This window comes from Vanessa cardui, chromosome 25, assembly GCF_905220365.1.
Source record: "Vanessa cardui chromosome 25, ilVanCard2.1, whole genome shotgun sequence".
Classification (NCBI taxonomy): Eukaryota; Metazoa; Arthropoda; class Insecta; order Lepidoptera; family Nymphalidae; genus Vanessa; species Vanessa cardui.
Genome location: NC_061147.1, coordinates 271,082 through 294,346, shown reverse-complemented (window position 1 = coordinate 294,346; position 23,265 = coordinate 271,082). Strand labels below are relative to the sequence as shown.

General features: G+C 34.9%; 2 protein-coding genes across 2 annotated transcripts; one reads left to right on the top strand and one right to left on the bottom strand.

Annotated features, from left to right (window-relative positions):
• Positions 1–208: 208 nt before the first annotated feature.
• On the top strand, positions 209–23,146 carry LOC124540581 (fez family zinc finger protein erm-like). The gene is made up of 2 exons (XM_047118267.1): positions 209–294; positions 20,732–23,146. The coding sequence occupies exon 2, from the start codon at positions 20,747–20,749 to the stop codon at positions 21,863–21,865; it is 1,119 nt and encodes a 372-aa protein (XP_046974223.1). The 5' UTR covers positions 209–294; positions 20,732–20,746; the 3' UTR covers positions 21,866–23,146.
• Positions 9,832–12,643, bottom strand: LOC124540369 (MFS-type transporter clz9-like). The gene is made up of 2 exons (XM_047117870.1): positions 11,387–12,643; positions 9,832–9,858 (listed from the first exon to the last, which is right to left on the bottom strand). The coding sequence occupies exons 1-2, from the start codon at positions 12,641–12,643 to the stop codon at positions 9,832–9,834; spliced, it is 1,284 nt and encodes a 427-aa protein (XP_046973826.1).
• Positions 23,147–23,265: the final 119 nt, after the last annotated feature.

Below are 23,265 nucleotides of genomic sequence, written 5' to 3'. Positions count from 1 at the left end.
GCCCGTCGGCTGCGGAGAGATCGCCGTGCAGAGAGAGAGGGAAGGGCGGAGTTACCGCTTGAATTATTGAAGGCGTCGACCGTCGTTTGGGCTGCGAATGCCGGCTAAGGTGGGAGGGGGCCTCGTTTGGGGGTGCGGGGAGGGCGCGGGTGTTTGCCAGGGCCACTTTTCGCGCGCCTTTCGCGGTCACAAATTTCGCGTCCGCGCAGCCATCTTGCTGCGTCAGTGCAATGACCGTGACGTGGTCGGATGCTCACTTGGTGCTAGTGTCTGTGATGGAAGAGTAGCTGGCAGGTTGGTGAACATCCTCATATTTAGTTACCTCTCACTGTGCGCTATTTAGCTGTTTTAATGTGTGTCAAATGTGAAACGACCATGGTACTCTACCAGGTCACCGAACATAAAGCCCTACGACCTTATTTACGTGTAACGTGTTAAACATTTCATTGCATACCTATCTGATATTATCTGCTTAATATGCTGTAGGTATATTTAAAACAACAATATTAAAATACCGAAAAATATTATACTTTTTAAGGTTTCAAGAACCTATCTAATCTACTACAATTTTTATATTAGCGAATATCTAACTCATTCCAATCAATTCGAAGCTTTTGAAGCCCCTAACTAAATCATTGTTTATCCTGAATATATATTACACCAATTTTATAAATGCGAAAATGACTTTGTCTATTATTCCGTGACCTGTTCTGTTCATCACTAAAGCGCTAAACCAAAAAATAGAATTGAATATCTCCGTGAATAGATAGATTCCTATAGCCTGAGATCTGGATACAGATTAATCATTTCCATAACATTACAGTCAAAATAATCAAATTTATGACTTTTAATGTAAATAACTTAGGCCCCCTTAATAGGCACTTACAAACAACGACTCGGGAAATTCAAAATTAATTTAAAGTAGGTTATAAGTATATATTCAAAATAGTATGTCTTTCTAATATTGTAAATAATAATTAGCAAGTGTATCTATTACAAGTACCTATAAACACAAAATTATCGACGAGTTATCTTCATAATTTTATTACCTAGTAGAATTAGAAATTACGGATATTAAACGCAAAATGAAAATACAGGCTTTAAATTGAGCAAACAGCACCAGTCGTAAGTGTAATTTGTGCTTTACCTGAAGAGAAATATTGGAAAGTAATGACTGATTCCGACAATATTCTATTTCACGAGTTTAACCACCAACCCAAATTGAAGTAACGTACAATTCTTAAGTAATCAAGCCGTTATTGTAAAAGATTTCAACGACACGCCACGATCTGCGATTACTGAGTTTCTTGCCGGTTCTTCTCGGTAGAATCTACTTTCCGAACCGGTGGTAGCTTCACTTATTTGTTAAATAACTTGAATAAAGTTAATTTTGATTTTTTGAAAGACCTGATGAACCGACACCGTCTCCCAGGGAAAGTGGAGGAATGGCTTAATGTTTTACGGTACAAACACTTGACATAGCGGCCCTCTGTCACATCAAGAAACAATGTTAAAGGCTGGGTCAATCTTGAAAAATTATATGCCATCTCATTGCTTCTATTGGGAATTTGGGTTAGGGGCCCAAATAATATAAATTGCGATTAAAAGGTGAAATATTACTGACGGTGAAGTCTATAATATATATAAATTTTCAATATAAATATCTTTATATCAAAATAAATATAATCTTAATAGACTGTACAACCTATAATGTACCTCGTCATTATATATGTAGATAGACAAAATGTCTTAAGTAAGCCGGACCAATTACCTTCGCTAATAGTTTCTATAAAACTAATCAATACTGATATTATAGATACGAATGTAATTCTGTCCATCTGTTGATCCAGACCAAACCACTGAAACGGCTTTGGAATAAAGCTCGAAGAAAGGACATAGGCTATTTTTGTACCTACCTATTATTTGACGATCAACCCATTACACGCGACCTTAGCCTACAAACGTCTATTCGAATCACATATTTATTAGATATTTTTACAATTTGATTTAACAACTGTGTATAATATACAGGTATTTATATAAATTAAATCTTCGACTAACCTTCGACCATAGAAACCATTTGATGACATAGGCTGAATCCATGTAGACTGGGTATCTCGACCCTCAAACGTTACTACAAAAGTCTTATTTTATTGTATGTTGATAGTCCTTAGTGTAATGTATTTCTACATACATGTAATATTTCCATTAAATTTAATGCAAAAATACATATACATAATGACTATTAACATTAATTGCTTAATTGTACAAATATGAATTAAAAATAGTGACTGTATAAATTTTGACCGCGTGGAATGGTGGTAAGAATGCTAGCAGCATTTCCCCGTTGAATTGCAATTTCGATCCTCTGGGCAAAAAACGAACCAGCCCTCCTGTCACCAGTGGAGACAATAAGGCGAGGTATCACACTTTTAGCACTATTGGTGGCAAATAAGCACTAAAATTTTGTAAAGATTTTCTTTAAATTTAGTTCGTTCAATGTTCATTAGATATATATAGGTATATCTACTTTCGATGCCTACCATCGAATGCAATATAATTAAGGGCAAAGAGCATATATACCTCATAGTATCTTGCTTTTTACTGTAGGCGACACATTTGATGTTTAAAGCATGGCTAAATTGTCATGCCCGTCTCAGCTTATTTATTATACTTAATAAATAAAATGAATACTTACCCAGATATTTGGCTACAAGATATAACGTTGACGATAGGTATATCATGTAGGTAGGTAAGCCATACCTACTAAAATATTTTCTCCAAACGAGTGAGAAAATTTTCACATAAACGTACATGATACAATTTGAGTTTATTTACTCTAATTATGCTTTCTATAATTAATAAAATTGCTTTTTTCATTTCTAATTTCATTTCGTACAAATAATTAGTGGGTTCCATCCCAAATTATACCGACGTCATGAAAATAAGTAAATCACCAAAATCATCGAGTGCACTGACAACATTTGCGATGACGGTAACGCTAGCCAATCACAACAAAAAGTATTCGTTGAAGACATATTTACAAAGGCTCCTTTAACACTTTCGCTAATAGAGAGATTACCGCTCGACCAGACGTTACAATCCTTCAACAAAACCGACTAAGCTCCATGGATATATTTATACACAAAGTGCGGACACCGACAGGAACTGCGACTGTATTCAATGAGTACACCGGACATTGCGTTCCAAAACACAGTTTTTTTTAAAGGACTCCTTTCAAAGGATGTTTATAAGTATTGCAACAATTTATGAGGAAGTACCTACTTCTTGCGGTATATGTCCATAAATTTGCCAATATGTATTAAAGCCAAAAGGTACTGAATTTTTTATACATATAAAATAAAGATATGTATATGTTATAGGTAACTATACCTATAGTTTAATGTACTATTTTGTACTAACGCTATACCTATATTAAACAAGTATAATTGCTATATTAAACAAGTTTTTATTTTACAAAAGACTTGTGTTAACTCAACAAAATAAAACTGTAATGTCCACAATCACTATCTTTATTTTTCCCTAGAGTTTACATTTCCTTCTTTTTCATCTGTTTTGTTTTCCAACGTTCCAAACCGAATCAAGTCAAATAAGTGTACACATTCTTGTTGCCATCTACAAAATATAATTACCGGCAGTTAATAATCTTTAATTGTTAATAAAAAAATATAAAAATTTAAAAATAATAATTTAAAACAGTCTATTTATATTTTCGGAGCTCGAGATTCCTTTTCCACTAATGCCACTTATCGGGCCCCAAAGTAGGTGGTGGATTCCTATCTAGACCCATCTTCTCAAAAAACAAAATGTGTAGTTTTTACCCTACCCAATGTTAGCAAGCAAAATTATAATATATCTTTAAATGGTTACCGTCTTGAAGTAGCTGATACTACGGTGTTCTCAGGAAAAGAATTGGATTCCAGACTTCAGTGGACTTCTCATTTATCATCCCTAACAGGAAGACTCAGCTCCGCAACATACGCGGTTAGAAAAGTTAGACAACTAACTGATATTGATACCGCTCGTTTAGTTTATTTTGGTTATTTTCACAGTATTATGTCATATGGCATATTACTTTGGGGTCTACTTGATTAAAGTATCATGTGATTTCTTAAGCTATTACCTAATAAGTTATCAACTTTACAATATTCTGCTCAAGACTTAGGCTTTCATAAACTTCATATATAGATAAACATTTAATAAATGGAGGTTAAGCTATAGTTATGGACGATTCGGAATGTAGACTAATCTCATAGTTAGTATTAGTTGCAGACCACTCTTATAATTACTATCTGAAGTCTTTTAAACTAATATCAATAATAAATTTTTGATAGATAATAAAAGATAATCAATCATAAAGTAGACAGTCGCTTCACGCTACCTGTACGCTTACGAGTAGGTAGATCTTTTAAAGTACGCAACGGATTTTAATGCGGCTTTCATCAATAAAAAGAGCGATTCAAACTCAAATTTTCTGAAAAATCTAAGACATTTTTCTCATTATGTTTGTTCTTTAATATAAAGGTTGCATATAGAGCCTTATTATAATCGTGTTAATCTAGTACAAATTGAATAATATCATCCTCCTGCCCTTATCCCAATATTATTTGGGGTCCATGTGCCCATACTATGATAGAGCCCAGACCAAACATTTATACTATATTTACATTATGTACAAATTTACATATTTACATTATGTACAAATTAAATATAACTTTAAAATAAAATGTGTTCCACCTACCAACACTATGTAATTTTGTTTTTAATAAATACATAACTAAGAAAATATGCAGTAAATATTATATCGATTAATTAACGTAAGAGAACTGAGACCCTTCTGCTAGGTAAAAGTCTAAAAAATCGCGAACTCACGGAACTCAGCTCTTATGAAAAGAAGCAAGCAGAACGCAAGACCTCATGTGACGGACGGGCTAAAAACGAACTATTATATCCGACATATTATAATTATATTTTTAATTAAAAAATAAATAATTAACGACATCAATATGGCTCCATCTCAGCCACGTCACATCACGTTAAGTATAGAATGCGCCTCAATTAAATCTCCGTTCAGCGCGTCTTCACAGTAGTTGAACAAATTGTAAAGAAACATTATTTATCCGACACTAATCTAATAACCTGCGCCCTCCGCCCTCGGCCTCCCGACGACCCTCCCAGCGAACATCAGGTGCTAATGGGGACAGATTAACACGTCATCAAATCGCTCTTTATAATAGTCTTCCCTTGACACATTTAATGTGTAGGTTTTTTAAAAAGAATACGTTGGGAAATAATTAATTTTTTCTTTATATTTTTTACAGTTCGGTGGATTTTTGAAAAGCCTCAATAGTAACGTAAACTGTCAAATTTTAAATTATTTTAATTTTAAAACATTCTTACATTACTTGAGTGATAGCTTTTTTTTAAACTAACACACAATTTAACATGTTAATTCCACTCATATTTGCAATTAATATCGAAATAGAATTAAGTTACAAAGGGCGAATGTCGTATGACTCAACAACAACAACAGCCTGTAAATTCCCACTGCTGTGCCAAAGGCCTCCTTTCCCTTTGAGGAGAAGGTTTGGAATATATTCCACCACGCTGTTCCAATGCGAGTTGGTGGAATGCACATGTGGCAGAATTTCTATGAAATTTGTCACATGCAGGTTTCCTCACGATGTTTTCCTTCACCGCTGAGCACTAGATGAATTATAAAGACAATTAAGCACATGAAACAGTGGTGCTTGCCTGGGTTTGAACCAGCAATCATCGGTTAAGATGCACGCGTCGTATGACTCACAACATTATATTAAAAGTTATTTATATTTGAATAATTTATATAAGAGACTTTGATTACCAGCCTAAACAATATACTATCTATAATAGTACGATATTTTAACTGTAATGTTGTTTAGAAATACATATAGGACATAGAGAACACATAGGAAAATAGAAAACCAATCAAAGTAATAGGCTCGGGCGACACGTCTGGGGAGATTTGATCCAGAAAATCAATCGAGTGATCTAGGGGTTGATAGCGTCACGATATCGGGTAGTTAGACTAATAGAAGGGGTGACAGACACACACACAATGGCGGAGGTGTTCAAACGGGGGCGGATTAAATTAGCTTGCTTTGATGGACAATTCCATAGCTGAGGGTCAAGTTTTAAGGGCTCGTTTTAATTTTAGGAAATTGAGCATGTTTCACTAATTTTATCTGTCGTACCGATAGAAAAAGCTACGTTGCTAGACTAATAGACTAATTTTCTATAGAATCTGGAAAAAATAAAATAACTTATTGATTACTTCGTCGTCGACAAAAATCTATGTGCTGGGTTAAAATAATAGAAAGTGCATATGTGCTTGCACATACTTGCGCACTCTAACATAACCTGTCCAGTTGGCTGGCCTCCCGGCTTGTCGGGATATCTTCGTAATTTTAAAACCTTTATTTAAAGTAAGTACTTATGTTCTTTATAATGTCTATAATTAGGTTAATTTGCATTTCTTAGTCTAACATCGCGATTAATTGATTAATCGCGTTGTCTTAAATTTTCGAGCACTTTGCAGTTTGTAGTGTTCGTGGTCACGGGTAGACCCGTGACCACGAACACTACAAAGTGCTCGAAACGTCGGGATGTTTAAAAATAATCAATATACGCGATTCATCCGTTATAATTAGTTTTATTTAAATGTGTAATAATCGCGAAAATTTAAGACAACATTATGTGAACCAGTACGGACTGGAAACATCAAATCAAATTCGCCGGTTGGAGTACCTAAAAGTCAAACATGCCCGATACGTAACGTCCATGAACTTCCTGAAAAGATGCCGTGACAATAATCTTATTCCGGTTTGTGTAAGGATCGCACCTAAGAAGGACATAAAGCATGGTGATAAAATACTCAATCAGGCAAGTAAGAAATTATTGTTGCAACTCATCCGAGAACATCGATTTGTAAGAAACCATAGCTAAGTGAACAGATCAGTCTTCAAAAATAATTCAAACTGGAGATTTCTGGTACATATCAATCAGCCTTCATGTTTCCAAATCCATTTCGTGTCATTTAAAAAAAAAAACTAGAGGTCACTAAATTATATAATAAAATAATGTTTATGAAAAATTGCACTTAACTTATAATTTACTAAAAATTAACGCAAAAAAGAATTACAACGATAAGTTGTAGTTCAAATATCGAACAGAAAATCTTACCTCTAACCTCATTAGTTATCTCTTACGTAAAGTAATTAGCATGGGTGTAATAATACGTAAGTAGGTACCTGCAGTAGAGCTACCCTGTACAAGTAAACTCGGAACTCTCCGCGGAATGCGCTCGTGAAATGTCAGATGTCATGCAACATTATACATAGTTATCTACACATATAATAAACTTGGAGTGTCTGTTTGTAATATTAAAATAACCCTTTTTTACTCAATGATGATAAAACAAAATGTTTTTTTTAAATTTTTTGTCTGTCTGTCTGCCTGTTTGTTCCGGCTAACCTCTGAAACGGCTTGACCAATTTTGACGGGATTTTCACTTTAACTGATATAATAAGGAGTAACTTAGGCTACAATAATATATTTTTTGTTAAATTCAAACACGTACAAGGTCGCGGGTACAGCTAGTATGAAATATATATATAATATACATGTATAATTGTACCTATATGCTTTAATAACGGAAAAATTGCGTACCACTATGAATCATTATCAGTAATCAATTTTTCCATCCTTAACTATCTGAGATGAGCCGCCCACCCCTCCTCTCGGGGCTCAATGCTGAGCGACAAATATTTGCTCCTTGTAATTGGTCTGCGGTTCGATACCCGGGGGTAAATATAGCGTCGGGGTAATCCGTAATCGAAATATAAGCCGACTGTTACAATCGTAATCAAATATTTTGTACTTTATCGTCCATACTTGTAAGCGGTATATTATTTTCGAAATTATTTGGAAATGGTATTAAGTTTAGCAGAGAAGGGTATAAGGACTAATAAATTGAAACGAAAGTATTTGTTGTTATCTTTGAACGCTATCATCTCTAGTCCTACCTAACACTTTAGAAAGAAACGCCTGGAGTTAAGCTCAGGTTCCATCACAGGGCACTAATTACTATAAATAATAGCATTGTAAATCTGTTTATTTGAAAAGAGCAACTATGCGAGTTTCTTGCCGTTTCTTCTCGCTAGAAACTGCTTTCCGAAACGGTGGTAGAACTTGAATAAAATTGACTTGATTTGAAAAAAAAATGATTTGATTTGACTTGATAGCCCAGACCTCGAAGAAGGTTTTAGACTATTTAATATAGGTACGTAATAGTACGTCTCATGCAAAGTTTTTGAGCGAAATTGGAGTTACCAATACCAGGTCGATACCAATTTCTACAGTCATAGTACCGCCCTTTAACCGGCCAGTAATTTTTTTGCGCTCTCTAATATTAAATCGTAATAATTTGGTAAATTGCAATCAAGAATATTCTTGTTTTTCTGCAAATTAATAGCTAGAGGTCTTCAAAATGAGACCATAAACGATTTTCTATGTAGGTACAGCTATCGTCCCATAATCGCCGGGTCAAAAATCGGTTTATGCTATTAATATGTAAGATTCTACAAAGGTCGGACCGGGACCGTTTAAAACGAAAGCGAAAAGGAGACACACAGAACAGCTAGTTATTAATAAAATTAACATAAGTGTGTTGACTTACTTATTAAGAAATGTAACTTATCAATGAATGAAACAAAATATTTATATTTTCTAAATCCGTACTTTGATTAACGAGTCATTATTATAACATTCATGCTATCTATAAGCATATATAAAGGTTTCGTTTCTCGAATAAATAAGCCGGGAATTTAACGTGAACATTCATTGGCGTGCTTTGAACTATCATAGCGATTTTAGACTTCGCTTTGAACATAAATTACTAGTTTAGATGAGGCGGGTACAGGTGTTTCATATCTACGTCGTTTTCTATACTCTTCACAACGAATGTGTAAAATTTATTAAGTGTTCAGCGGAACTAGAATTTATAAAATCATACATTAAACATTTAACTAAGACGCGTTTAATAACTCTTAATACGTCCGTAGCCTTATCATTACAACAATATGCTTACATATAATATGAACCATACTTAACGATCTTTATTTGTACCTACAATCTATATTGTATGTTATTTTATCTATATAATTAAGACCTTAATTGTAAATAATGAATTTTTGTACCTTTTATAAATTATGTATTACGAAAAACAGGTTTTAATAGCAATGTTACCTATGACTTACTATTGGTGTCCATTGACCAAATCTATCAGTTAAAAAAAATTCTATTGCTCCGAAATGTCAATATTTCTACGAAATATAATTCGGATGCTATTAAGCTCACTTCGCTCATCTCTGAAGGGTTGTTGAACCGTTGTCACTTAAGCCAGATGCGGACTTCCGTCGGAAGTGTGGCTCGGATTCAAATCGCGTCAATTCGCGTCGAAAAAATTAATCTGTCAAATTATATTTGACAAGACCCTTCCCGACGTCATACGCCAAACGATGGGTTTTATTGGATTGTTTTAAATACATAATGATATAATAAATAAATATTGTATTGTATTATATTGTAGTTCCATTTTAATTTTGATTCATTATATGATGTCGATGCACTGCTCTCTTACCGACCAGATTTTTTTTCAGCCACTAATTACCTACTAATTTTTTGGTAAATAGCAACAATTGCATTCAAGAATACGCTTTATTTTTTGCTTAGCTATGACTGGAAATCTTCGAAATGAGACTATAGTCGATTTTATATGCAGATGACGTCCCATAATGACTGGGACAAAAATCGGCTTACAATTATATATATTTACAACCTACATATTTGTTTTATTATTAAAATATACGTTACATTTAAGTGTGTATATCACAACAATTAAATGTTAATTTTTAAAAACAAAATTATATTCCTTTATTTAATCAAATTAAAGAAAATTTTATTATTAGGACGTGTTCACTGAAAAATTGTCCGTAAGTTTTAATCTAAAAGCGCGCAAATCACACACAGCGCAGTAGGTATAAGCATTTTGCGCTATCTCTTCAACTAATTTTGTAACTGAGGAACTTCTACAGGCTGTTAAGACTTTCTACGGGCTCTTTTATACTTTAAGTATAAAAAATAAACAAAACCTAATACTTGTTATATTAAACATAAAAAAATCTTTGAAAAACAAATGGTTAACTTTCTACGAAACTGATAACTTAAACTCTCCGAAATACGGCTAGCACTGGTCGTTAGCGTAATGAGAGAGAAAGAACTTGCCGCTGCCGTATAAGAGAAAGAGAAGGCAGACAGACTGCCGCCGTAACGCGTTACGTAACCAACGATGTCATAAGTTATGACTTCAAAGATATAAAGATTGAGCAACGTTTCTTTATAGTCTTGGCAACGTTCACTGTAAACCGACACATCAAGATTATCTACAAATTATTTACTTTCATATTATTTAAGTTCAGTTTCATAGGAGAGTTGGTTATATCGTACCAATTTTTACTTTCTCTTAAATATTTGGACTATGTCAAGACTTACAATAATTAATGAATATACAATATAAAGTTTCATATTTTACCTTGCTGATACAGAGAAATCAGTTCCATACGTTTACTCTAACATCCTTAAAAATGCTTTTTTATAAAGGACTACCATCGGTACAATTTAGCCAACTCGTCGTTTTAATCGTACCACCGAGTTTTTAAATCGTACCATAGATGTTTAAGTCGTACCACTCAATTAAAGACAGTAAAATTTTCAACTAAATTATTTATGTTAAATTTTTTGGTAATATTGCAACATTATTAACTGCCTCTTAGGTAAAAGGAACATTATTTTTAAATCTTAGGTGATAAATTAATGTTATTAACATATCTTATAAGCTTTCTTATCACAATAATGATTGGATTGTATTGAGATCAATCAACATTTAACAAAACTAGAAAAGTATTACTATATTAATAACGTAAAGTAGAAATAATTGTGCATAGTTCTTATTGGAAACAATCATCGCAAATATCTGGATTGGAAGTACAAGTTTCATGTAACCACCGCTGACAGCGAACGCATTGAATCCAATCAACCTTTGGACCTTTTTTATCGTAGTAGGAACGATTGCACTTTCCACATACATTTTCAAGATCTTCATCGCTTTCATCATCGTCATCTAATTCCATAACAAGTGTTTCTTCTGAGTTATCGCTACTAGTGATAGAAGGGGATCGTTTTTTCTTGAAACTTTTGCATTTACCCTTGGATATAGCTGTTATCTTATTTTCTTTTTTCTTGCTTTATATTTCTTTGGTTTACAAACCTTTTCTTTTTTTACTTTATCTTTCTTCTGCTTTATCTTGTCTTCTAGTTGATTTTTATATGGGCTTGGTGTAATTTCAATAGCTTTTTGTATAGTGTTCTTCTTTTTCATTGTAGTTTTTGGTAGTGGTGATAAAACTTTTATTGTTTTTTTAATATCAGCAGGCGTGGTTTTTAGTTGAATATCTTTAACTTTAGACGTGGATGGCTGTGAATTTAAAAGCTCCCTATCTTGTTTTTTCTTTTCGTTATTGCCCTTTTCTTGATTGCATTTTTCTTTGTCATCATTACCTTCTACCTCTTTTCTTTTCTTAAAGTTATCTTCTTTTTCGAATTCCGTTAAATTTTGCAAAATTGATACGCTTTCGTTGCTTGAATTGGCTGTTTCAGCGGTAAGCAAATTGTCAGCAGCCTCAAACACATGCTCCGGAAAAATATGTCTGTTTGTAGGCCAAATACCACTAGCTCTGAATCCATTCACAATATTGCCAATCACTGCTGCTCTTTCGTAAGCTTCTCCAAATAATTGTGCAACTTGGTACTGTGTTACTTGTCGCCCAGGATTGGTTCTCAGCCATTTTTCTGTGCTTTGGATGTAATATGTACTCAGTGGTTTGAAAAATGATACGTCAAGAGGCTGAATTCGATTTGTGGTGTGACCTGGTAGTTGTAACAGTATTATGCCATTATCTCTAGCTAAACACAGAGCTTCAAAATTTTTTGAATGAGTCGTATGTCCATCCAAAAGCAGCAGAACTTTGTTTTCAAGTGTGGGCTTCACTATTTTAATAAAGTGCTTTAACCATTCAACAAAAAGCGCAGAGTTAATGTAACCGCTTTCAGAAACAGTAACAACGCTTCCTAACGGAGCACCATTTGCTAGTTCCGGGTTTTGTCTCATCCTTTTAATTAGATTAATTGGAGGGATAAATTGGCCAGATACACTAGCGCAGCATACGGCCGTGGTATTGACACCTCGTTCTCCACTAGTAGCAGCGCCAATTTGCTTCTTTCCCTTTAACCGTACAATTTTTTGAGCTTTCTTTTGAACGGTTGAAAATCCACTTTCGTCTACATTGAAGATATTGGTAGGTTCTATACCATTTTCATCTATAATCTTCTCTAACAAATCAAAAAAGTGAAAAACATTTTCTTTATTTAATCCTTTAATTCTGTTCAGAGATGTGTTTTCAGGTTGACGAACACTTAGTTGTGGGTGCCTTTTCATAAATTTATAGAACCATGCTTTGCCAGCCATGCGTTTTTCTTTATTAAAATTATTCTGAATATTATGGATTTAGGGCTATGCTCGGCGTTTCTTTGAGGGATCGCATCAGAAATGAGGTTATCCGTCAAAGAACCAAAGTCATCGACATAGCCCACCGGATTAGTAAGCTGAAGTGGCAGTGGGCTGGTCATATTTGTCGTAGAACCGACAACCGTTGGGGAAAACGTGTTCTAGAGTGGAGACCGCGTCTCGGCAAACGTAGTGTAGGACGTCCTCAGGCACGGTGGAGTGACGATATACGCAAGGCGGCAGGCAGGAGCTGGATGCGAGTAGCCGGAGAAAGACCACAGTGGCGTGCACTGGGAGAGGCCTATGTCCAACAGTGGACAAAAATAGGCTGTTGATGATGATGATGATGATGATGGATTTCAGCTATTTCAAATGCAAGACGTCGAATATCGTTTATTGTGAGACCAAACATGTGTGTTTCGAGATGAAGAATATGCTCAGCCAACTTATTTTCAGTTTCGACATCGAAGATAACCGGTCTCCCTTTTTGGATTTTTCTATCAATAGCAATCTTATTCTTCTTTTTTACATGCCGTAGAATTGTAGGTTTTGGTATAGAATAAGTCTTTGAAATTTGGTTCAAACTTGATTCTTTGTTTTCGTAAGCTGCAATAGCCCTTTCTAGGTCCTCCTTATTCCAATTGTAATATTTAATTTTAGCTTTAGTGTCGGTCATCTATAACAACATAAATAAAGCCCGTTAAATATATGCGTTTAGACTTTGTCGGCTAAATCGTACCAGTACAATTTACCCAACTACCAAGTGGTACGATTTAACGAACAAGGTAATTTAAAAAATAATATCAAAATTCCGGCATAACCTCAAACCTGAGCCTCGCAATGAAAATCATAAATAATCTAGTTTATATTTGTAGTAGAAAGGAGAAAACTGAGTATCTGTATCTTACCTTGTTTACGAGTTATACCCTTACGAATTTGCGACAAAATTTGCAGTAACATTGACAAAAAAAAATATTTTTTCACTCACGCGCACGCTAGTCAATTCACATCAATTGCAACTGGCGGGCGGCGGGGGGTTGCGCAGGGCTATGATTTGGTGTTGCCAATGTTGAAAAAAATACTCATTTAGTTGGAAATTTGGAAGTGGTACGATTTAAATGGCAGTACGATATAACCAACTCTCCCCTAATAATTAAAAAGTACTAAATTAAATCTGCATTAATCCGAAGAAATACAAAACACTCATGACAATATATCTCAAACTTGATTGAGTTAAGGCGAACTTCAAGTTTGAATACTCAAAATTATTATGAAAACTGTTTTAGTGTTAGTGATAATGCGATGGTTCATTATTCCAGACGCAGTAATCATCTAGTCTTTATATAAAGATGAGTTGAGCTCGATCGTTACGTGTATTGGCGAAGGGTCTTCAGCACTCGACGTCAGGCAGGCGGCTCGCAGCGCGAGACCCCATCGCTGTCACAAACATTTCTTAATCGCCTGTGAATGCTTTCTGATCTGTGATGGGATTTGTCTAAATTTGGATGAATTCACTTTTCTAAATATGCATTTAATTCATATGATATATTTTGATTAAAGTAAATTAAATGTTCCACTGCTGGGATTAGACCTCTTTTCTTTATGAGGAGAAGGTTTGGAGCTCGATTCACAACGCTCATCCAATTCAACTCGCATTGTGAACATGCACATGCAAGTTTCCTCAAAATCAATTTAAACACATGAAAATAAATGTTGAAAATGAACTTACAGTACTGTTTTCATAAATATTTTAGGAACTGTGCTTTAAAGTTAATAAGTAAAATGTTTCTGTATGGTGCATACGACTTTACTGATATTTTCATTGAGCTGTAGTTTTTCAATTCTATATTAAAAAAAAAAGAGTACATTTAATAATTCTAATAAACAGATATGTTATACCCATACTAAGCAACAGAAAAAAGTGTGCCGCGCCGGTGACCGTTATTTTACATTTCGTTACAAGTAAAAAGGATAGCTTGATAAAAACAATAAGTAAAAGGGATAACTAGATGTTTTAATTACGCAAAACGTATTACTGCGTAATTATGATGAACCTATTATAACGTATTACTCCGTAAAACGACTGAAGGCAAACGTCCCAGTTAGGACGTTTTCTAGTCTTCACTTTTTGCGCGTTAATAACATATCTGTTTACTAGAACATCATTGACATTTAATATAATAAAATAAAATTGTATAGTCTAATTAGACTTCCATAAGGGATATTTCTTACGAAATAGAAGAGATACAAAACATTCAACAGTACATAAAGGTCGTAAAAACTTAATATCTACATATGGGTTTATAACGTTTTTGATATTTCCAAGCCGAAAGCAGATTTCCATTCACAATAAACACTCATTACAGGCGAAATAGAAATGTAAACGTCAACATATCAACGAGCAATAAACAATTTGCGGCTTACAATAACACAAATAGCTCACCCCATGCTTTTTCCATTACGATATAATACGACCAGTCTACGTTGACCCTTAATCTGATATACTTCTGATTGAAATCTGGATAAAGTAAGTTTGGTTAAAATAATGATTGTTAAATACCAAATCTGGCAACATCTACAAGCTATGAATGAAATTATTATTTATATTTTTATTTAAGGCGTCATTTCTGTTATACCAAATGTTGTAATAACTTGTTGGTAATAAAAGTAGAGATGTTGATTGTAGGTTCGAATCTGACAGCTGAAACTAATTAAAAGTTTATAATTTCTAAATTACCATTATTATCACAGTTTACATCTTTTTTGCTTGTATGATCACAATCGGACATACTTCTTGGCTACGCGGTCTTGATTTGTACAGTAACTAGTAGTTTTTAGTTGTATATAATTGACGCCTTATTTCTTATTCTTATTATATAACGAATAGAATATAGAATAATATAACGGAGGGAAAAACTGAGGATGGTATGAGGATGTTTAAAGAAACTTGTCTCCCAGTTTATAATAAAAACGCCTTTAGTATTTTAAGAGCTTTAAACCTTCTCCGATCAACATAATTCACGCTCAAATCATGCGTCTATGAAAGCAAAATAATTCGTGTTTATTCGCTTGTAATTGATGTCAGAACCAAACGCCAGGGAGACCTCACTAAGCTGTGCTAATCTCAAAATCCGCATTACGAAGTATTGAGAAAGAGATGCAAGTAGGAGTGCACGGCCATCAGAGAGAGACCGCGCTTTAATTACATTGTAATGGTGTTACGCGTGTCAAACTTGAATACAAATTTTCCATTCCCTATTCGTTTTATATCAATTGTCGTCGTTAGTTTTTATTTTAGTATATCTTGTTATTATATCATTAATACCTAAGCATCAGTAATAAATAAGTTTGCATTTAAAATTAAAAGACGTATTTGTTAATGAAAAAAGTTTCATTTACATTTAAAAAAGATTACTACAATTATTGTATCAGGTGTTATAATTCAATAAAAAATATATACATTCAGGGTAGGCATATGACTCCACTTCAACTTACGGTAACTGGAAGTGGAGTCCAAACGCGAAGACGACCAGTTGGTACTGACTGTACTGGTCGTTTCCGCGACAAGAATGAGCTGACCAGTCGCCCTAGTCATGCCGGCTCGCTAGATGCCTCTTCACTTATTTGGCTCGATAGTTTATTTATAATAATAATAATGCTTTATTGTTAACCATTTGTTACATCTTACAATAGTGCAGCCCTGACTTCTGAACTAGTGTTAACCATAATACAACGCTATTCCCCTACTACATACCTACTACTTATAATCGCTTACTGCTTACATTGAAAACGACAGTTTTTCATAAAACTCGAATAAATACTACAGATAACATAACATATGACCAATCATGTCACGTCAATTCAAGATCCAAGTTATCCCGCCATTGGAATTGGCAATACGTAGTGTACTCCGCTGGGGAGTCTCAGTATGTCCCGGCGGGCGCCACTAATGATCGCCCGTAATGACGTCTTGTGCCGACAGCCGTCACACCGAACGTCACGTCAGCGCGTCACGTCTCGCGACGAGACCACAGAACTAAGAGCTCGCGCTTGTAAATTGGTGACAAAAATACGTGTGTTTATGCTTCTGAAAATAATGAGATGTAATAAGTTTTTAAGTATGCTAGCAATTTTAACGCCTTTTATAATAATAAGAAATCTTTTAGATTCCACTTTTTAAAAGACTACCAACAATATCTAATTCTTACTGTATTAAAATAAATAGAATCTGCTAATCAAGCTAGTCATTTCATTTTGTTAATACTATTAATATTTAGAAAACAAATTCTCTAGATGCGCTGTTAATACCAATTTAATACATATTAAATGTTAATTTTCGATGTATGATTTTTATCCAAGTGCATTGTAATATCATTGAAATAATCAACACTTTAATGAAGCTACTCAGATTAAATTCCAGAGTAATGTAATCTCAACTTAAAAGCCTAAACAATAAATTTAAATTCAGTTTGAATTTAATATCCATATTAACCCTACGGATACTGAGGTGAAGAGCGGCGTCAAAGAAGAATAAAATTACTTTTTTTCTCATTTAATATTATACTTTAATAACTCGCGTTAAAGTTGATTTTTGCGTAACGGCGATTAAAAGTGATGTGCCTAATCAGTTATCTCGTGACTTGAGAGGCTGCGAGAGATTAGATGCGATCGTTGCGGATAAGGCGCGGTTTAGACGATAAGTGTAATTATGATATTGACTGAGATTAGCTTGTGAAGACTAAGCTTATTTCATAATGTGATCACGTGATAGCGTTGTAGTGGGTTCAAACACCAGCTTACTAAGAGTGGAGGGGGATTTGATAGATAATTTATATGATACAGCTGATATAATATGTATATGTTACAAGAAACATTAGTAGTAGAGAGCAGGGTGTAATAAGTTAATTTACATGTCGAAAAAAAAAACAAATGCTTTCGCTTACTACAGATATATTAATAATATTACATGTATATGCAAACATTTTTATCTATATAAATATATTTAATATTATAAATGTAAAAGTAACTCTGTCTGTCTTGTATACACTATTACATATTGTTTGATATTCATGTTTTACTATAAATAGTAAAGATCGTAGATTTTATATGCCCTATATGTGTATGTGTGAGCAAGTGTATTTAATATATTAACTTTTAATTATCGCTATCAAGGTTTTCAATTTCACCTAAAAGTAGCCTGGCAGAGCATACCTTCAGGTATTAAGTCCTACGCCTTTTGTTCCATTTACTCTGTGGTGGCCAATAAAGTATTTTAATAAATGAAAGTAAACTAACAGTTTAAATGTTCCTCCACTTTAGACATTGTAGAGCATATTCCATTCGATCACTTAATATAAAATACATTATTGATTTAACTGTGAACAATGTATGTTATCGTGTATCAATAATTAATTCTGGGCCTCCACTTATAAAGGAAGCAAGAACACTTAGGTTCCCAATCATTTCGCAAAACAATACTCAATATTAAAATAAAATCAAAAGAAATTTAAGCTTTTACAATAAGCACCGTTAACCATCAAACGTTTGAATTAAACGAAGTACTTATTACGACTAACAAAAGTCCCCGGTCCGCCTCGCCATTGTGTCCACACACACGAGCTCACATTGTTGTACCAACACTACACCTGGCTTTACTTCACGGTACCACTAGGGGCGGTTGAAAGCTGTTCCTCGTCTGAAGGCTCATTTCAATTATTTAACGTTTTTCATTTGCTTTTGATGATTGTTTTAATGTTTTACTGTAAAGATTCTGGAATAATATCAAACAGTTAAATTTCTTAAAATACATTTAAAATTTTGACTTTTACTTAACGTACATTTAATGTTACTGAATACGACTGCTTAGTTGAACAAGTAGCCAAGTCTCCAAGTGAAAACCACAGAACAGGATGCTTAAAGACTATGTCGAAAAATTAATCAAATTTAAACTTGAAACGAAACAAATGTTTAACCAACAAATCTCAAACAAAATCTGAGTCCGTCAATAAAAAGCTAATGAGTTTTGATGATTTAATGAATGCGTATTCTCCGTCTTTCGGAAAAAGCCTTGAGTCTGAGCACTCCGGTTTGCCTTCCCGTTACCTTTTGAGAGCGATGGAATAGATCGTGCACCTGTGATTCTGACCTCTTGTGACCTCTAGTAACTCTCTCGAAAGTTGGCTAGACTTCCTTGAGAATGTTCGCCTGCAATATGATGATGATGAATTTGAAACAAAGGAATAACGAATTATTACCTCAAGATGAATTACAGAGGCATTGTATATGAAAAAAGACTTATGATTACTCTTAAGTCCACGTTGCATTGTTGTCCACACGAGCGTGATCGGGCTAATTGTGGCTGGCGGATATTACCCTCATGTTCCCGAGAGGCACGCTCGTCAATTTTTGATTAATTATTATATTTCAAAATTAACAAAAAACCAATAACATTACAGTCGATTGCAGCTTATTAGTTTGCTTTGTTGGAAACCAAAATAATCTTTGAATGTTCGAGGTCAGATTGGAAACTTTCTTTGCTTTTTTAGAAAAGTTTCATTCCACGCTTCTGCAGTCTTGAGTACTTGTATCAGATTTTCATACAAAGAAGTTTCCTTGGGTTAATTTTTTTTAAACACAAACAAGTAACTGAAAAGTTTTTGATGTTTCCCGGCATTTAAAACAATAATCTTACGTGTATCAATATCTTGTACTTAGCCTACGGGAATTTTCTCTCTTTTAATTTATTATTGACAATATTATACGTCGATTTTCACGAAGAATTCTACACACAGAGGAAGCGTAACATAGAACGCACAAAAATACGACGTACATGATAACATAAGCGAAAATAACATATTTAAAGATGATTAACATGACGGACTTTTGGCTCAGTTTTATTTAAAAAATATCCCAATAAGAACATTAGCGGCGCTAACGAAACAATCACGAAGAGACACATGTTATGAAAATTGTTTATTAATTATTACAGCGTTGAAGAGGTTACCCTCCCGCATAGTATAGATGTCCATACGACCGCGGGCGTCGCACGGTTACCCCCGGCGCGCCGCCCAATTAAATTGCCTCAAACAATAAAACCAGCGGATACAGTGCATATGGCTCTGCGTCACGATTTAAGCTGCTTGTTTTAATTGAGCGGTCGTTTTATGGGAAGATTAATTTGTTTATTCTTAGAGTCACTTGATATACATATAATTCATGTAGGTTATTGAACAATCATATTAAGTATATATTTGGGCAATCACAACATGCATCAGATTACACTTAAAATGAAAATTGCACTGCTTGATTAAAATATTCATGAAAATAGAATCAGAAATAAATTTTTAAGTATTGTGGCAATATTTGATGTTTAAAAATAGGGATCATATTTACTACAAGGGTGAACTATTTTTACAATGAGTTTTCCTGGAGGTCTTGGCAAGTAACGAAGGCCTGAAATAGTATCGAAAATTTTGCCCTTCACCTGAACTAAAAGCCCCCATTCTCTTTTAACGGGAAGGTTTGTACCTTATTCCACCACGCTGCCCATATGTCGATTGATGGATAACCCAAAATTTAATTAATCTTAATTTTGTTCAAATAAATTATTTCTATATTACTTCATACATGTAGGTACACTAAATAAACCAATAGAGACTTATTAAATACTAAATTACGACTTAAAGTATATTTGAATTGACTTTCAGTTCGCAGTCTCAGATATCGGCGAATCGAAGTTATATGAATATATTTTTCCACAAACAAACATGCCTCCTTCCTTAATTAGTAGCGAAAGTGGAGTTCGGGTCTGAATACGCATTGAAGGGTCCTTTTCCATTTCGTGCTATTCACAAAACGCAATCCGAACGAATGTTTGCAAACGATTTCTCCACAAAGGCGCCGCGACAAATCGAAAAGGGTACACCCCTTGCAATTTACTTAAAACAAGCGACGCGCTTTGTGTCCTAACCGCGCGCACAATGGAACACTCTCGCGCGATTGAGACGCCTCCGACTGACTACGACTAAAAGTATTATTCTCTCTCCGCAGGTACTTGTCGCGAGAATGCAGCCGTTCCAATCGTCGACCCGCCCCGAGGGCCCGAGGGAGTCCTCCCCCGAGAGGGCCAAATCTCCCGATACACCCACGGCACCAGTCCTCAATTTTTCCATAGCTCGGCTTATGGAACCAGATAGGAAGAAGTCAGTGAGTCCGGAACTGCCGCCACCACCTGGGTTTCTATCATATGGGGCCCACCTACTAGATTCGGCGTTCAAGCAGTACATACCGGCTGCGAGACGACAGCTGGTCTCACATTACCCATTACTGTACTACGGTCCAGACCTAGTTTCATTGACATACGCTCATCAGTTACACCTGCCCAGACCACCGCCGGTGCAGTCACCTGTGCAACGCCCCCCGAGTCCTCGAGCTCCGGCGCCCGACCACGCCGTGTCTTCGACGACCGGTCCGACACCATCTCCAGCGAAAAGCAAGAGCTTCGCCTGTGGTGATTGTGGAAAAGTGTTCAACGCTCATTATAATCTGACAAGGCACATGCCCGTTCACACCGGAGCGCGGCCATTTGTCTGCAAAATTTGCGGAAAAGGATTCAGGCAGGCGTCAACGTTATGCCGACATAAAATCATACACACCTCTGAGAAACCTCACAAGTGTCTCACTTGCGGAAAGGCGTTCAACCGTTCGTCGACTCTGAACACTCACGCTCGAATCCACGCGGGCTACAAGCCCTTCGTGTGTGAGTTCTGCGGGAAGGGTTTCCATCAGAAAGGGAACTACAAGAACCACCGACTCACTCACAGCGGGGAAAAAGCTTACAAGTGTAACATTTGCAACAAAGCCTTTCACCAGATATACAACCTGACGTTCCACATGCACACACACAACGAAAGGAAACCGTTTACGTGCAGCATATGCGCTAAAGGATTCTGCAGGAACTTCGATCTCAAGAAACACACTCGGAAGCTCCACATGGGCGCCGGCAGTTCCAACAACGACTCCTCTCTCGACACGCAGGACGAGTCGACACAGGAGGCGACCACGAGTCCCAGCGACGAAGCTAGCCGAGCTGCCTTCAGGCCGTTCATGGGGTCATCGTACCCCCGGATCCTGGACCCCGCCCGGATGACTGCTCCCAACACGTTCTTCTCCAAGCTTTTGTGACCCGAGAACTACTTCAAGAGTTACAACGAAACAAAGGAATAAGCGAATTGACAGTGGATTTGATATCATCAGATGATGCTCGTATAGTCAAAATTATTTATATTTGTAAATATTTATAAAGTATCAGTAGATATTAAGATATTTATATAGTTACGACGTGCATGTTACTCGTAAAGTGTTCTGATCTATACTTCAGTTGGCAGGCGACATTAGCGAATGTTCCTTGACGTAAATACTTTAACCAAATAACGCGTTTATTGTGAATTATATTTAGAGCAAATTAGATTAATATTTGTGATAGTAAATATTGTAAATAAGAAATCATTGTACATACCTTCATAATTAGTGAATTTTTAAATACTTCGATGTTTCGTAGACGTTAAACCCATGACATTTAGGTAATCGCCGTTTAAAACTTAAGCATAAAACATTATTCAAATAACTATTTAGTACCTTTAAAGTGTTATCGTATTTCCTGTAAAGTTTAGAAGTTAGATATATTTGATAAATGTAAAATTGTGATTGAATGTTACTGAATATTAAAATTATAAATAATATTGCAAGAGCATAGGTTTCTTAGCACAGTCGGAAAGGTGGAAATACTTAATGTCACATATGACCTTTTGACACGTCGCAATCGTGTGCGATTATATTTGTTTTACAGACGCATTTAATCGCAACACACATTATATAGATCGTACCAAATGAATATAATTTATATTGTGGTATAATACTGAGAGTATCTGAATGTAAAACCTTTAAATTACTTAAAATATCTTCACTGACTTGTATTCGTATTTTTGTGTAAATAATATCATACGAAAATAAGGTATATGTTAATTTGATCTTAAAATAAATTTTAGAACTTCCATCCGATTTGCTTATAGTCTGAAGATTGAAAAAGGGTTAGTTTCAGCAATGGTGACGCCATTTTAAATGTTTATTAACACTAACACAATATATTTCCCTCGGTATGGATTGTCACGTGATTAAAATATAGAATGCAATTTAATACTCGGTGTTCTACTTTCTAGAACATATTCCTTGATATTTCTAAATATGATAACGTTGTTTACAGCAAAACTATTCTTTAAGGACCTTTGAGATTCGATGTCGATTTCGATCATAAAATCTTAGAAAATGACTTACATAATAACAAATCTTCTATCAAGAGATCAGGTCAATCTATTAAAAGTTCGATCCATTAAAACATTTTAAATGGGCATGAAGATGTGCAATAAAATATGGTATTATAATAACTACAATTTTTAACTCTTATTTCAGACTCTCTCTCTCTTGTATGTGAATGCGAAATTTATCATTAAAGATCAAGAACTGTAAAGATTTATTTCACTTGTATTTACTTATATCATTAGACATAATCCTCATCCTCCTGCCCT

Coding starts and splice junctions, on each gene's coding strand:
- LOC124540369 (XM_047117870.1), bottom strand. CDS start 12,643: ATGGCTGGCAAAGCATGGTTCTATAAATTTATGAAAAGGCACCCACAA. Junction 9,859..11,386: donor ATAAAGTAAAAAAAGAAAAG/GTTTGTAAACCA, acceptor TTTTTGTCCCAG/TCATTATGGGACGTCATCTG.
- LOC124540581 (XM_047118267.1), top strand. CDS start 20,747: ATGCAGCCGTTCCAATCGTCGACCCGCCCCGAGGGCCCGAGGGAGTCC.